The sequence below is a fragment of the Vanessa cardui genome, chromosome 9, assembly GCF_905220365.1.
Source record: "Vanessa cardui chromosome 9, ilVanCard2.1, whole genome shotgun sequence".
NCBI classification, from domain to species: domain Eukaryota; kingdom Metazoa; phylum Arthropoda; class Insecta; order Lepidoptera; family Nymphalidae; genus Vanessa; species Vanessa cardui.
The window spans coordinates 11911801-11930800 of NC_061131.1; the positions used below are offsets into that span (position 1 = coordinate 11911801).

The following is a 19000-nucleotide window of genomic DNA, read 5'->3' on the forward strand; positions in this document are numbered from 1 at the left end:
ACGTTTCAAAGAACGCACGCACAGACGCTTACCTTAACCAATTTACTCGGAAATATTGTGTTTATGTAATATCTGATCGCGGAATAGGATGAGATCTTTAATGGAAAGATTTTGAATTGTTTTTTTTTTTTAATTTTTTCCTCGTGTAGCAGCACTTACATAATTATTAAGTGAAAAAATATAGCACGAATATACAAGTAGGTATACATTATTGATGCACAGGAGATAATTATACATGTGTGTGCGCTAAACCAAAGGCACAGTCTATACACTTCTATACTTCTGGTAACTTTATTGGTCCAATAGGAAGGCAATTACTTTATATGGTCGAGAAAGTGCGGCTCTAAGGCTCTCGTGCATTCTGAGGATCCGAAGTTTAACTCTATGAAACTCCCGACCCCGCACTGCCAATAACAATTTCTTATAGCAAGACTTTAGTTAACCTAGTTATATTGGATTCGAATCTGTGTCTCTATATTTGGAACCTTAGTAAATACAATTCTGGAAACTTTTGTTTTGACATAAACTTTTATGAAGATATTACTTATACGAAAAAAGAAAGTAAATGTTTCTTTATTGGAACATATTGGTTCCAATCATGAGATTAAATAGTTGTTCGATAATATATCAAGGCTCTATGTAGAGTCACTTTCACCTTCACCTTTAAAAAAAAAGTGACATTAGGCTTAATTAATTATCTCGGGTTTACCATTAGGCTTGCAACCACAGACTGGTGCCCCATCCAGTTGCCATATAAGGTACTGACTACAAAAACCCAATTACAAAACTCTACTAAACAAACAAAAGATCCGCGCCGTTGTCCTATTTAAAATAAGGACAGCGTTATTATATTATGACACGAAACAAGAACCGGCAACACAGAAAATTGTTTATATTTTTGTTTGTGTGTATTTTATTACTGTTGATATGCCCTATATACCCACACATTAAAACTGTAGTAATAGTCTTGACGAATACGACTTTATGTTTTTGAAGTGTTCTGTTAATATTTTTCCTTCGAATATTTCAGCTCGAAAATATATTATTGAACATCTGAGATCCTGACAAATCGAATTCCGCGTCATTACCATGAGCATGTCAGCGAAATTTTATTTCGCTGTCAACTGAACCGTCTGAAATTTCTATATAGAAGGAAATAAGTATGAATACATTTAAACTAAAAAATACACTATAAAACATTTTCCACAATATCGAAAGGATATATTACAAGTGTTTACATAGAATTCTTATAAAATTTATACGCCAGATGCGACAGTCACCGCAACGCGATCGTAAATACGAACCTGCAGCATCCACGAGGAAATGCGCCTACTTACTTTCGTCCGCATCTAGTTTTACTATCAACGCTTCGAACCGATGTAAACACCACCTTACATTCCACAAAAGTCATCCTTTTATTCTCAGAAATAGAGACTAAATTCAAACAAAGCACTTTGATTTAGGGCGCTCTCTCGTAGCGGACTACACTACGTAGTTTGTGTCAGCAACTCGGGCCTCGGCAGTCGTACGTTAGTTGCCGCGTGGGTAAGACGTATCGTGCTGGTGATTCTTGGACAGATATCGTGTTTGTGATAAAGATGACCGGTGACGGTGAATATTTGAGTGTGTGTTAAGGGGGTGATGCACTTGCGAGGTTTGCTGGATCTGCAGGCAGGCATGAAGGGACAACCGGTCTGGTGAGCGCTCACGTGTATTAGAAAGCATGTTTGAATTAAGTGCGTTAAACTCGTTTGTTGTGTGAGAAATTGTTATCGGATTAACTGTTGTTTTTTAATCATTTTATTTTCACGTGTGTATCGGATATGTTATTTTATTACATTCAATTATTTGTTGATTACTGTCTCTGCTTGTCTAATCTAAAAATCAGACTACTATTCTATAAAACAAATTGAAAGCCAGACATTAATATTCCTATTATGAGCCCTATAATACCTGGAAATGTGTTTCGTTATGGTGATGAAAAATTTTCATCCCACTAAGAAATATATCTGTAATATTTGTTCTTATTAGAGAAGTGTCTTTCAGAAATGTGTTATAAATAAAATTGAATCACAACTCCTACTAATTTTATTGGACGTCATCTTGTGAAGTGTTCATAAGGCTATTTAGGAAAACATATGACGAGATTGTATAGGCTGTACACAGTATGGTGATTGTGATGCCTTTTATTGCACATATTTATTTATCGCTAGCTAATGTCTGGAAGGTCATATGCGTGGCGGTATATTACTCTATATTTTGAAAAATTTATATTATTTTCTTTAAGTATTTCGATATAACTTTGATCAATGGTGTTATGACATTTCGAAAACTCTTATAATTTTGGCGAATGAATTGAAGGTTTTATTGCAACATTAAATATATAATTATACATTATGAAACTATGTTGTTATTATAGTACTTATATAATTATGATGGAATTATACGATATGATAGAAAGCTTATTTCCGTTAGAGATTCCCTCGAGCCTATCATAGTAACATAATTATATTTATTATCTTACAAGTTATAATATTTTGTTTTAAAATCATGAATCAAGTCTTTAATTTATAAATAATATTATGTCCATAAAACAAATTTCGTTGGAGCAACATTTTTTTAAACTCTATATAGAGTCATAGAGTCCTCAATTTTTTTTATAAATATTTATATTTATTCTTCCACATTAAAAATGAATAATTATTACATTTAACAAAATATCGTTTATACTGCGATTTAAAATAATCGTATAAACATAAAGTAAAATATAATTTTTAATGCGACTTTTTTCCTATTTAACTCTGATTTATATCATTCAGTCATTCACGCAACGCATGGAGTTCTAAAAACATTTAATTTCACTTTCAAATGCACAATAACTTATTGATAATTAAAGTGACAAATTTAAGTATTATTATTTAATTTATAACATCTTGTTATTGCTTATGTCATATATTAAATAATCAGTCAGTAGAAGTATTTCTGAACAAAAAAAAGAAAATATAAATGGAAAACAATATTCCAATTTTAATTAAATTTCAAACGCGCTTACATTATTCTTGGCTTTATACCTTTTTAATTTATATGTTGTTTAAGGTATTAAATATACTTAACAAAAAACAGGAACTAATTTTAACTTTTTTATTTATACATAATTTATGTTTCCTCTTAATTGATACAGTTACATTTCGTTGCTTTAGAATTCTGAAATACAAAATTAATTCATACATACAACCCGTAACGCTAATACGCTCTAGCTGTAATTATTTTGGGAAGTGTCATGAATTTGATGTGGAGTATCGCCAACAATGTTAATTAATATTTAGACGCTACTTACAACTTAAATTAAACAAAATTGCAAATAAATGTATTTGTACATACATCCATGTCTACATTCGCTTGGTTATAAACCATGTTAAGGTCTAACTGACTCTAGGGGATTACATCATTTCCTGAAATAAAATTTGTCTTTTATCGTAACAATTATAAAGTCAACTACTAAAAGTTAGTCAAATATGTGTCTACGTATGTGTATTTTTTTTTTACATTTTACAAAATATTTCACTATATTAAAATGTATAGCGTAGTAATATTTGAATGAATACTTAAATGAAAAATTTAAAATTGCGTCTGAATATTCGTATACCTTTTTTTTTACTACGCGATGTTTTTTTTGTTTTTTTTTCGTACTAAATTCGATTCGATTGCGTTTTGAGAAAAAAAAATTTAAATATTGAAAAGATTAGTATTGAGTTCAAAGTTTATTGATCGATTTAATTAAAATTATAGTTAAATATTGACCAACATTTCTAGTTTATTTATAATAGTCTAGCTCTATTTATTCTCTTTTTATTTAGTTAGCAACACCATATTAAAGATTTATTTGGTAAATTCTTAATTTCACCTAAACATCTGGATGAATCCGTATTCTTGAATTTTCTAGATATTGTAGAGTATTGTGGTGAAATTTATTGGTGACAGACTCTTTAAATTTAAATTTCGAATAAAAGTAAACGTTCATTTATAGAACGTTCGAAAAAAACGCATTTGATAACACTTCTGTCACTTGACAAAAGACCATTTCATTATAAAAAGTGGCGAAGTTTTTGTTATCACCAACCCTACTGATAAGGGGTACCATTAATAACTGATAAGGTCTTTATAAATCATTAGTTAATTAATAACTTCCCTCTAATCACTCCCTCGTGGATATCATAAACGATCAATTTCGTTAGCGTTTTTAATTAAATTGACGCCATGTTCTCATTAATAAAAAATATCCATGTATTAATACTTTAACCGGGTCAGTTTACGGAAAACGTTTCGGTAAATATAGCAGTTACTGTTATGTTACATGTTTTTGTATGTACTCATACAAATTTGCTTTTTATATTAGTAATATATAGTAGTTCTTAGATTCTAGTTGGTAACTCTTTCTTTCCTAATAGGGAAGTAATCAGAATAATAAATAAATTATAATAATGAAAATAAAAAACTTGAGCATGGATGTGGATGGATATAGAGGTAGAGGACGATCAAGGAAACGATGGATGGATTGTGTGAAAGACGATATCGTTAGAAATAATGTTACTTGTGAGATTACGTCTGACAGAGAGGTATGGAAGGAAAAGACACGCTGCGCGGATCCCAGATAAAATTCGGACAAGGGCAGGAGGTTGAGGAAAATAAAAAACATTTTGTGGAAAATTTTACTATAAAAGTAACAACAGTATTATAAAATGATGTATGTTGTTAATAAAAAAGGGTTCTGCTTTAATCATTTATTTTATAGCTCTGTTGAGTTTCTTTTGCGGGTCTTTTGAAGTTTGAGATTTCCGAACTAGAGATGAATTGCTGACAATCAAGTATAATGATTCTATTGAATAAAGTTTTTCATATGTCCACTTTCGAATGAATAACATCGTATAATTTCATGCATAAAATTGTATGCTTTTAGCGATTTATTTTTGCTAAAATATTGTTACGCACTAGAAATATTCTTACTCTACGTAAACGTACAATATTAAGCCGTATTACTATGTATAAATATTTTAAAAACAATTTCCAAGAGGCATTGTAACGCACGGTATGTTTAAAACATTAATAAAAAAATATATCGTTAGAAAACTCGTCTAAAATATATAAAATCATTTTTATATTATATTAGGGACATTACCCGGGATATTGGATAAGTAATTATTATTATTATAACGTCTTTAGGCGTTTACTGAAAGGATTAAAAATGCTTGAATCTTTAATTCAATTATAATTTGAAAGCATTTAATAATAACGTTCCCGCTTTAGTTGATGCAAAGAGGGCATTTACCTTAAATAAAGAAATGTACCCTTTGACCTTTGAATCCTAATTTAAATTTTATTGACCTTCTTTCAGTCTATTTTAAATTAGTCTGCCAAATAACTTTGCGGTTCGCGGACATTCCCGTGAAATGCAACACGACGTTTAAGAATATATAATGGCTTTTGATACCTACTAAATAAATAATGAGTAATGTTTACTTTAACGATGATTTATGATAATTTTAGGACATTCTTTATATCATTTTAATGACGATAAATTACTATAATTTATAATAGGTAATATTTCATAAATAACATTGTTTTATAAAAAACCAATAAATCTATACTAAAATATTATGAATGTGAAAGTAACTCTGTCTGCCTGTCACTCTTTCATTACCAAAACAATGAACAGAATTTGATGAAATTTAGTATGAAGCAAATTTGACCTCCAAGGAAGGACATAGGTTACTTTTTTATGGAATAGGTTGGCGGACGAGCATATGGGCCACCTGATGGTAAGTGGTCACCATCACCCATAGACAATGACGCTGTAAGAAATATTAACTATTCCTCACATCGTCAATGCGCCACCAACCTTGGGAACTAAGATGTTATGTCCCTTGTGCCTGTACTTACTAGCTCACTCATCCTTCAAACCGAAACACAACAATACTGTGTACAATTTGACCGGCTGTTTAAATAAAATACTGATGAAAGTCAGATTAAATGAATCGAATTTAATCTGAATGGTCATTGTTTAAAGCAACTAATGATATAATATGTGACCAATCAGCGTTTAGTATTTAGTCAGATCAGTTAATCTGATTTAGTTCAGTGTTTCATAAACGAGCAGTCTGATTAAATTATGAAATAATTAAAGCTATAAGTAGATACTAGTTTTGCATTCATTACGTAAATGTTTGATTAATTTTGAAACAATTTGGGAATCTCTGAAAATCCTATATTGAATATGGAATATTCTGTTTGAAGTTTATTTTCATAACATTCATAATGATGTTGATCTCATCCTGATTCATTCAGAAAATATTTTCTAAATATATCATCTTGTATCTCATTCACTGGTGACCGGCTTTTTAATTCGTCGCCTTGATAATCTGAATTATAACATTCTAAAAACCCTTGTGCCGAGATTGCCCAGTGGTTAGAATGCGTGCATCTTAACCGATGATTGCGGGATCGAACCCTCGATCGAATATTCATGTGTTTAATTTGTGTTTGAAGTTGAAAACATCTTGAGGAAACCTGCATGTGTCTAATTTCAAATTAATTCTGCAATGTGTACTACACCAACCCGCATTGGAACAGCGTGGTGGAATATGTTCCAAAAGCTCCTCTTCAAAGGGAAAGGAGGTCTTAGCCCAGCAGTGGGAAATTTACAGGCTGTTGTGGTCGTTGTGTTGAAAAACCCTTTAAGTGATCATGGTTGATATACCAATTTAAATAATGAAATATTGATCTCTATAATATATTCAATGAGGTCATTATTACATATTTACATATAGTAACTTGACTACAAAAAAGTCTTACTAGTGGGCATTGACACCTGCCCCAAAAAGTTAACTGCTGTGAGTAACACGCAACGCCGAATCTAATACAAGATAGCCGGAAAATCTGATCAACACACAATAAAACCTTTTTATAATTTTTTTTTAATTCTAGTTAGATAAAACAATGCTTGGTAGTTTAGGATTAAAGATCTTAATTCAAGATAACAATTCATAGATAATCACTTCCTTGAGAACATAGATTTACAAAGTATTGTATTAAGAGACTTTATTTTTTTATTATTGTTCAAGTAAATCATGGGCTTATTACTGAATCTAAAGAATACCTACATACAATACAGATGGGATGAGGTATGTTTTGAAAAACTTGAAAATATTAACCATTGTCTGTTCTCTATTTTAATTTGTAAATAACATCAATATGGAAGATAATAAATAAACATCGCAATGTTTTTCGATGATTTCATAATTTTTACTATGTTATTATACGTTCGAGGAAATAATATCAATTCACAATTAACATCGGTACATAAAATTTTACAATTCTTGATAAATACTCGGAAATACAGGAAAAATCTTGATATCAATAACAATTTCAGTTACCACACAAACAACTGACATAAACGTCAAACAACGTAGCAACTACCCTTTCACAATGGGAAGGAAATATTCACAGGCTAAGGGTTCATTGAACTCAAATTTTCCTAAGACATAATTATTCAGGGCAGGATAAACAAACTCATTTTGTTATACGCCGGCGCCACAAAGTTTGTCTGAAATAGCTGTATAAATAAAGATAACTTAATTTTTGGGGTCATTATAAATCAAATGATATTTTTTATACATAATATACCCTTACAAAAACCCTTTCGAGTCAAAATATTAACATATTTAATTGACGGTAAAACTATTCCGTATACTATTGTAATTAGTAAAGCATTGATATTAATAATGTGTTACATTAAAGAAAAATATTTATTACAAAACTAGATCCCGCCCCGGCTTCGCACGGGTGCAATACTGATACTAAATATACTACAGAATTTGTTCATTTACGACATCACATTAGAAACTTCTAAAATTATCAAATTTTCTTTACCATATAGTCTATGCATATACAAAAATCTTCCTTTCGAATCACTCTATCTATTAAAATAAACGCATCAAAATCCGTTGAGTAATTTTAAAGATCTAAACATACATAGGGACAGACAGCGGTAAGTGACCTTGTTTTATACTATGCAATGATGATAATGATGAATATTTTAAAAACACCGGTAGCATTTAGTAGGTATTGATTTTATTCAAGATTATTTTTACTAAAAGCTACAGGAAGATCGTTGTTCGCGCTTCAAAATCAATCAAAATTTACTTTATTCAAGTAGGCTTTTCTTCATGTCATTTAAGAACTTTTTTTATATTAAGTGTAGCTTCACTCTATCTGTCTAGCCTGTCACTCTAGTTTATATTGCTTATTATTACGTACAAGATTAAACAACATATTGCGATATATTTCGTGTCGTTTGCCGTTACGAATATGTTTGACAGCTGTTGAAATGTCAAAATGGTGAAATATTTGGCACAAGACTTGAATAAACTGCGAATTAAAGAAATATTTTTGGAATCATTTTAATTATTGGCAAAATTAAACAGAGGCAAAGGCAAAAATACCTTCTTGTTTAAAGTTTATAAGTAGAATTTGTTAATATTTGTTTGAAAAAATCAACCGTGTTTAAGGTAACTCTTCCAAAGAGAAAATCTTTCTTATTTAATGGCAAACCAATTCAAACAATTTATTAATGGGGCCCATTACCCGGAGGTTTTCTGAGTTTATGTTTTACGTAACACAATTTAATCAAAACAAACAACTCTACCGGTATTGAAACGGAATAACCGTGATGCTCCGGCCGATCTCAATTCTCATTTTCTAGTAACTAACGTTTTTCATCAATTATCGAGCAAGGCCTAAATTGAACGTAATCTGGTACCCCGATTCGAAACTAATAGTCACTAATTAGCAGAGACGTATACAACGGTAAATTCGTAAAACAAAACCGAGTCAGTAAAAATTAGCGATGTAAGCGCTTTACTAAACTAGTTGCCATAGAAAATCATGAAACGTCGAATTTCTCAAACGAGTTTTTTAGGTCACGACGCGTATGAGATCAATCGATTCAAAGCGCTTAGTTTTCTGTGTCGTGACTTTCTTTTTCTCATGGGCGTCACTTGTATAATGATATAGGAGTCTAAAGAAATACATGATTTTATAATTGAAGTCGTGTATGTTATAAAATTGATGTTATATTAAATTATTATATAATACTAGCGACACGCCCCGGCTTCGCACGGTCGCAATTCTGATACTAAATATTTTGCAGAATGTCTTACAATGTTCACAGTTTTTCAGTCATTCATTACTGTATTGTACGTGTTTAATACAATATAAACGTTCGTCTTGAAACAATCTATCTATTAAAAGAACCGCTTCTAAGTCAGTTGTGTAATTTTAAAAGATCTAAACATACACAGGGACAGACAGCGGTAAGCGACTTTGTTTTATACTGTATTTTATTGAATGTACAGTTCGATATGCTTTTGAGTCCACCTGCTTATAAATTTTCTCTTCAACTCATTGACATGTCTTCTATAAACACCTGCCATAAATATAATTACGTTTTCAGAGACGTCAAAATGAAGACCTTTAAATTAATTCCAAAAACGAACAAAACTATTCCATCACGTACAAATATTAATAAAATTGGTACTCAATGGTCATTTCGTAAATTTCATAAATCTTACGTAATTTATTATTTGCGGAAATTGTCGATATTGCGAGAAATCAAAGTAATTTATTTATTCGCTTAAAATTGCATTGAAAAATATAATATAAGTGTCACACTGCATTTAATATTTATTTATATCACGAAAACCGGATTATTACAGAGTTCATTGCACCCGAGTGTTTGGGCATCGCCAAATCTTGTTTATTTTTTGCCTGCAGGTAAAATTTCAACCGGCAAAAACCTAGATAAAATTGGTGTTTTTTATACGCAAGTGTCGAGTCATTTGAATGATGGTTAGGTAATATTAAATTATTTTAATTACTTATACGCGTTTAAAAAATCGAATGGTCAAAAAGCTTGAATTCATATCCGATTTTGTATAAACTTTTATCCCATTTGAAAAAAATATTTAATCTAACCGAACTAACACATTATTTCATTTAAAATCAAAATGTAATAGTATTATGACCCTAGTAAAAAGTATTATTTATATTTTATGCTTAGTAATTTTATGTTACCTAATGAGATAGATTTTCAAGAGACAATCATCTCGAAATACAAATAATAAATTTCAGTTCATTAGGAACCGTTAAATGCCCATTTTCAGGTGAGTTGGGCCTGTACCTACCTCTCGATAATTAATAGATTATGTCAGAAGTTCTTCCGACAAAATAACCTCGTAATGGATTCCTCTGCCATTTTTCATATTTGATTGATAATATCGAAATGTTCTTTAAACTTATATATTTTAGTTACATCTTACATAACTGTTATGAATTACTAACAGCAAAAAGATATGCAATAATAAAAATGCTTTTGCAATTTAAAAAGCAAATTGCTTGAGACGATTTTATTCAACCAGCACTAAATTGGTTAGTAATTCTCCACATCCTTTAGGCCTATTTTAAAATACAACTCTTCAGTGCATCCCAACAACATGGCGGGTCAAAAGATTTTCTCACAAATAAAAATGAACTTTATGTATAACATTTTAACGTTCAATATAATTTATTAATCTCGGATATGCGCGTAGCTGTAATTTCACAGCTGACAATAGAAATAGCAACACATAAATTTAAAATCATTGGCGTTCTATTTATGATTTAATTTCCTCCGGTTCCAGAATTTAATCCGCCTTTAAAATTTATCAAAATCTATAAGTACTTTAATACATTACAATTTTATCATCAATTAGTTGAATTATTGGGTATTTAAATAAGCCAACGAAGCCTGATTCAAAATTGGTAAATTGCTTTTCATGTAATTATAGCGGACGAGCAAATGAACCTGTCGCACTACATAGAGGTATTTTTAAATTGCGTTTATTTATAAATAGTACTTTAAGTTTAAATATCGAATAAATGAATGAATCGTTCCAGAGTCCTGAAGTATCTTACTTCTAAACACAATCTTCATTCTAAATTTGAAAAGTGAAATAAGTAATATGCATCGTAATATCAGACAACTTTTTTTAAATCGTACCGAATCCATACAATTTTTTATGCTATTTTAGTGCTTAAGGTTTTATATAGTCAAACTCCTTTCAAGAATATAACCACTGGCAGTTGATTAATTGAAAATAAATAATAAAAAAGATACAATTGCATGTTTATAAATAGATTTAGACGTCATACATGTATGAATGTTTTATGTTTTTTACGTTAGTTATTAATTATAAATAGTGTCTTACAGTTGGCCACTGACCACAAGCACACTAATACAGTAGACGTTTGGCGAATGTCAAGCGCAGCTGACACGCACACCATGATAAAAAGTTATCATTTGTTTTGTCTTATTAATACAACAAATTTTTAAATTTATAAAATAATTTAAGATGTGTGTAATGCTTTTTCCCTAATGTTCCCATCGATGTTCATAGACTGTATATAACTTTTGTTGATCTATAACTTTCTAGTGCGTCTGATAATATCATACGAGATATAATTAATTTATGGTTACAAGCTTTAACGATCTGACACACCATTCTATTATATAACCCATGTTGTAACTATTGAAAGACTATTTATAATGTTTAAAAGCAATTTATTTCATAGTAATAAAAATAATCTAAAGTGATGTAGGTAGTTGCAACAGCTCAACGCAATTTATTAATATTTTTCGATTTTTTTGGGAGTTTACTTAAAAATCATAAAATCGCTTTAGTAAAAGTGATCGGCTTTAATATTGATAATGGTAACACTTGGAAATAAAAGTGAGAAAACAATGACATAAATTGACTCTAATGTTTTAATAAATATGTGGTCCATGTAGCAGTAATTGTAGATCCTGTCATTAAATTTATAAATTGGAAAACAGAAATATAAAGTATTGAAATTTCACCATAGTATAAGTAAGTAATACTTTACAAGATTTTACACAGTGGGAGTGCTTATACATCTTTTCGAATGTTACCAGTGCATTTAAAGAAGTAATATCATTAGTACTTAATATTATAAAACAGTCCTTCCGCTGCGTCTATACGCGATAAACTTAAATACCGTGAAACGTATTTTATACGGTTTTCACTCAAAGGCGGAGTGATTGATAAGAAAGGTTTATATGTGTAGTTCACTATGTTCTTGTGTAAATTGACTGAAATATGATGATGATGGCTGGCTAGGAGAGATGGCTTTGCAGCGATAAGGTCATCAAAACTGTACGCTTCTTTTATTTAGAATATCCATGTTTTTTTATCTTTGTGGTGTACTATAATGTAAAGTAAATTATGATTTTTGAAGTTGTCATCGTAGTCGTTCAGTGATCAGTAGATCGTTAATTAACCCGTGTCACTGGGACTGGTAGATAGTATTATTAACAATTTCACTCATGAAGAGATTTGAGAGCTCAAGAGCTTACTTCCATACAGTTTTTCAAATGATGAAATCTTCATAAACGATTGTGGTTTATCTGTATATTACTATCCAGACACTATCCCAATGTTAAGCTAAGGATCACCGGTTACCATACAAATTTGACTATATACCATTGATTATTTACTATAGGCTGTCAAATTTAAGAAATCGTCGAAAAAAAAATAGTTGGTCACGCACACAAGTAAAATAGTATGACGTTTGGCGAGTATCAACGCTTGACACACACACAATCACACACCCAGATGATAAAGTTTGTTTTAATGTTTTGTAGTACGACACTGTCTAGATATATAAACAATGTAAGCTGTAATTTTGTAACATTTTATCTACTAAACTTGTGATGTTTTTTTGCCATATACAAGTTCTTCGATTTAGGTAATTGTGTGCCAATTATAGCAGTATATTGTAGTAGAATCTTCTAAACCGTTATAATGATACGGTCTCAGAAAATAATGATGATATTATGTAATCATTATCTATAATTTTCTAAACTTGAACAATGATTTTGATAGAAGTAAAAACGGGCCAAAAAATTATTGGAACCGGTTTTTGCTTTTCCGTATTGATGACCTTTAACATAGCAAATTTGTTATTCCTTATGACAGTTTCTTTCAGATATGTATGTCCCTTCAGCAATTATGGGTTAATTTTACAAATGTATAACAATCAAAAAGTAAGTGTAATACTTCTATATTCAATAAAGTAATTTAAGTTAGAGTTTGGAACGGCATCCAAATGTTATCTTTTAACTTTATCTATAAAAGCGACGCACTATTTATGTAAGTATAACTGTGTTTACGTATAGCAATTTATATATATTTATATGAAATTATTAGTGCGGTATATCATCTTGAACTTTGAACTTCCTTTCTAGATAAAGTATTACGAGTGCACTGTTATAACAAATCGCTTATAACACTTATTTTGCTTAAATGAAATGTTTTGAGTACATCAAAATCTATTACATAAAGCATACTTAGACATGGAAACGGAACAAGTCTTATTCTAAATGATCTGTAATGGTTTCATACTTTTACAATACATTGAAATTTATTATGTGTGATTACTGATCAAGATTGAGATACTTTAATATATGAACATCGATGTTGTGAATGTATTATTGTAACGATATAGCTACTTCGCGCAGTTTCACACGCCCTATACGTTACTGGGCCTACGTGTGTTGTCCGACTTCTAACTGGCGTTATATCAACACATAATAAAATTGGAGTGTCTGTTTGTAATATTAAAATACCCGCTTCTAACTGAAGGCGTACGTCTATATGTACCATACATATACCAAAATAACCTTTTTTACCATTTTGTCTGTCTGTTTGTTTCGGCTAATCTTTAGAACGACTGCATCGATTTCAAAGGGACTTTCACTAAAAGATACTTGATTTTATAGGGAATAACTTAAGCTACTTTTAATATATAATACGCTTTGTACAATATGCGAACTGAAATATCACTTTTTTGTTAAATACAAACGCGCGCGAAGTCGAGAGGATGGTTAGTAGTCTTATAAATAGACTAATAAACCTATTTTTTCAAATCGGACTAATGGGTCAGGAAATTAGCATGTTCAAACCAAATATTTGTTAAAGCTTTGTTAAATAGTCTTGATTACGACATCAAAACCCACAAAGAGTCCTAAATTTCAAATAAAGCTTGTTTCTTAGTTGTTTTGTAAATAAAGGGGTTGCTTATTATTCTGCGCGTAGATTAATCTGGATTAAAAATAAATAAACAATTTTGATCTGGAACTCAGCCAACAAATCTTATAATGTGACCTAAATTATCGCCTAGACCGAAAATGCAACGGACTGTGTCTATAATAACGGGAATCATTTTTAGACTAGTTACAGAATAAATAAAAAAAATTTAATAAAAAGAAAAACCGACTTCAAACAAAACAATATTTTAAAACTAATAAATATGCACTAAAAAGTAATAAAGATAATTAAAACGAATGAAATGAAAAACATTAGAACACTTAAAAGTCGATTTACGATTATATAACGTAGTTACAATTATTGTTACATTTGGAGCCGGTGTCAGCCTCAACAATCAAAAGAAAGAAGCGATACGAGTTCCTTGATTGACCCAGTATATTATCGTATAAAACCAAACCAGCCAAGCCCTGACACCGACTCCAAATATAACAATACAAAATGCAGACGAATTGATTACCTCCTCCTTTTTTAAGTCGGTTGAAAACAGAAACTATATTAAAGTATCATAAATCTGATTAATTTAACGATTGATACATAATTAATATATACATATATACCCATACAATTTGATTGTATCAATTTATAGTATAGGTAAATTAATAACAATTCTTCGAATTTTATGTAGACATTACTACTATTTTATTTATACTATTTGCTTTGGAATATACATGTGTTCGGAATGTCAGTGAGCCTTAATGACGTCATTAAAAATTCATAATGCCTGGAGTTTTAAGTGCACTATTGATTTCAGAACTATTATCTTTAATAATGGAAGCATGTGTCTTCATATGAATTACATTAAAACCTTTTTTCTCGGTAACTGTTATCTAAAATCTTTAAAAACATTTATTCTAATCTATATCATAATATGAAACAATTCCCCTTCGCTTCGAAATTAAAAATAAATAAGTTGTAAAGTCAACTTTTGTTATTGTAATTATTTTGGTGTTTACTCATGAACTGGGTATCGCAATTATTTTAAATCAACATTAGTACCTTCAGCATAATTTTTCAACACTTCGCTCATTATATTTTATATGTTGTATCAATGCAGGACAACACTTATACTGAAGAGACCTGTCATATTTTTCGCAAACGGCACATACGAACCTTTTCTCGAATAGTATGTAGTAAATGAAAGTATATAAACAAATATATTAAGTCGACTCCAGCCTTACTAAGCCTATTTATAGTTCTAATATGAATTAAGTTTTCTTTTTTTTTTATAATGTGTACTTTTTGTCAAATTTATAATATTGGAAACGTCGGTACATATCGACGTGAGGAATGATAGATAATTATGGAAGAGGCTTTTTACTTAAAAATAATTCTGAAAGCTTCATCAACAGAGTTAACACATCCAGAGTTACATTTAGATTTAATGACGTATTTATTTATTTATTACACCCTGAAAGCAATATTTTGTTGATATAGTTTTATGTCTCAACTATCAATCCCGAGAAATACAGGTTACCCGAAACGTGGTCAATAAAAAAGATAATAAAATCGTTAGTCGTCATACTTCGAAAACGCTCCGATTCTACGTATGATTCGTCAAACTAAAAATATTCCTTACGACCATTGCCCACGTGTTTGAAAATCCGGGAAACATTTCGGATGCTTTCATTTCCCGGAACGATATTAACGGAAATTATACAAAAGAACATTATAAAGAATTCAAACGACGAACTTATTCTTAATTTAAATTTATTCGAAAACAATTTTAATAAATTTATTTCCTGTAATTAAATATCAATAATAATATTACTCACAGCGGTCAGCGGTTACTTTGAATTTATCGAACTTAATTCGTGGTTTCAACTGAAATTGAGGTTACGCTATTACGTTTTCAATTGAGAAGAACAGCAACCTGTGAATTGTTCGCCGCTGATCTTCTGTATATTCCAAAAAGCTGTTGAAATGTAGGTTTAGACATTAAAAACCCAAATATACTTATGTAAGGGTAGAGACTTGCCTAGAATTGATCCCGAAATCTTCAATTAAATTCCACGTCCTAATCACTGGGCAAACTCACAAGCCATATTTTGTGAAATTATTTTTTAAAATAAGAACATAAATCATATGCACAAAATCTACATAAAAATGAACTAGCTATTAGCCGAGACCGACATAAATTAAGCCCTAGCCGTCATTTTCAAAATTTTAAAAAAAGAACTCCTATTCCATCATGATGTAATCTATCTGTATGCAAAATTCCTTTTCGATCCATTCAATCGTTCAATTCGTGAATGATGAAAAGCACTCGTTCACTTTAATATGTAAATGTATCAAAAAGTATGTTTTTATAATTTTATATCGTTGTTAACATCATTTAAAATTCACAGCAGGTTGTTATATCAGAAGCGGTTTATGTATTTTTTTTGTCTCAAATTTATTTCTAGTATCAAACATCCACTAAAGATAGTTTAATAGCCGTTAAATTAGAATGCAAGGATGTCCGTTGACTTTTTTATACGTTTTACTAACGTTATATAAGATAATGTTGGTTTTAGTAAAATATATGTACCATTAAAATATTCTAATGGTATCAATGTTTTTGTATTTCGAACAGTTCATTGTATAGCATTGCATTATTATAACAATATATATGGGAATTTACCACTGCCGCGACTTCGCACGAGTTTATTATATATAAATGATAGATTATAAATATAAATTATACTATAAATTTTGGATTTATGAAGCCTATCAGTGATTTTTTTGGATCCTTAGTTTACTTGCCCCTACATACATCCAAACATTTTTTGACCTCTTTATGATATTATTACAGATTATTTGCCTTTCTGGATGTATTACTAAAATTTTTGTTTAACTTTTTTTTTCTTTCAAAGTTAATTAACGATGCGTTACTAATGTGTAAAGATAAAAATAGATACATTTGTTTTATGTATTATATAGATTATTTTCAAAAGCTTCCTATCTGAGATATACTGGTAAAGATATGGCTTTAACTATATAATAATTATATGTATACTTCGATTTACGATCCATAACGGAGTACTTTTTTATTGTTAGTTACTGTAATATTTCGAATACGTATTATTTATTAAAGCTAGTCGAGCTTACTGTAATAAAAATAGAAATTTTATTGTTTCTAGCGTTATGAATATTAAAATGCCTTACCTGTAAATATTATTTCATAACACAGCGACAATAGCGCAACGGTATGTGGACTGCCTAGTTATGTGAAGGTAGCAGGTTTGATACCGCTGACGTTGTTTTTTCTACACGAATTTTTCACAGAAGCTACTAAGTATATAGTATATAATATAAAATTTATTGAAACTGTATTTTCTATTTTGTATTTTCCTTAAAAAGTCATTTCGTTCGATTTGTAATACTTCATTATTCGTCCGTAGTTATATATTTATTAATAATTTATAAATAAAATCAATCGTCTTAAGATCCATCATAATCATTCGAATGACTAGTAAAATTTATTTTCGCGAACCGTTCATTAATAACTATTAACAATAATTCAATTCAATACTTCTAAATCATTCAATCTTTTCAACGGTACTGGCCGCTTCTCGATGTGAAAGGCGAAGACTCATTGCTGACCTCTTGATCTAATACCCTCCCGACTTTTAATGCAAGCTTTATCTTAAATGGTTAATAAAATAGGAGTATTTATAACTCTTAGACAATAGTGGTATAAGTAACAAATACAAAATAGCGAAAATATATCTTTAATTACAATTTGTAATTCATTTTTAATGGCAAAATAATGTGCAAACGGTTTTGTTTTATATAAGCAACGGTACAGCTGACTGTAATTGAATATAGATGAAATTAAACATGTTATTTTAACATTAAACTAAAAAGTATACGTACGTTTTCTATATACCGTGAAAGTGTTTTTTTTATATATTTTTATCTGTATTTTTACTGACAAGTTAAGCTGATTTATATAAAAACAAATAAGTTATTATTTTGTCATCTGTAAAAGTCGCAACGTATAATATTAGATACTTAAGATACTATATATATGTCTAAATATATTTTCAGAGGTAAAAATGCGAAAAAAAATTATGATCAATTCTTAACATTGTATATATGTGTGCTTTACACGCACACTAGTACAATAGAATAAATATTCTTGATCTAATTTAGTATAGAGATAGTTTGAATCCCGTGAAAGGATAGACTACTTTTTTAATTCACTCTTCAGCGTAAAGTGGCGGGTGATTGTTTGTGTGATGTAGGCATATAAATTTAGATTAAAGCCGTATGTTAAACTAGTTATAACATAAATTTGGTAGCTAATTATATCTTTAGCCTCTGCATGTTTTAGAAAACACGAACCTTATCGCATAGTAAACAGTTTGTGATGGTTTATCTCTGTTAAAATATGTACATAACGATGTTAGCTAGATCAGTGATTAAAATCAAACAAAATTATACCGACTTTGTACTTAGAAGAATTTTAATTATATAAACTCTTACGTACTGCGTCATATGGAATTTTGACGACATGGCTTAAAAATATTTGAATAGCTTATTGACGTTTAATATTTTGCTTTATAAATAATTTATACATATGTGTTTATGGCATCAAAAAAGGTAGATATAGTTATACGTATGCTTGTATGTGTTGGTGATTTTTTATTTACGATTCTCTCACTCAAAATCAAAATCAAAATATACTTTATTCAAGTAGGCTTTTACAAGCACTTTTGAATCGTCATTTAACAACTATTTTAAATGAAACTACCACCGGTTCGGAAAGTAGACTCTACCAAGAATAGGCAAGAATCTCA

General features: G+C 29.9%; 1 protein-coding gene across 2 annotated transcripts in view; it reads left to right on the forward strand.

The window, feature by feature from the left end:
* Window positions 1-19000, forward strand: part of LOC124532305 — a 113739-nt gene that overhangs the window by 44059 nt on the left and 50680 nt on the right. Inside the window, exon 1 of one of the 2 annotated variants that reach the window (XM_047107152.1) lies at window positions 1515-1697. The exons of the other annotated variant lie outside the window; for it this stretch is intronic. Within the exon in view, the coding sequence (XP_046963108.1) occupies window positions 1642-1697 (56 nt within the window). The 5' untranslated portion in view covers window positions 1515-1641. Of the gene's footprint in view, window positions 1-1514; window positions 1698-19000 lie in introns of those variants that run through there. 2 annotated transcript variants of the gene reach the window in all.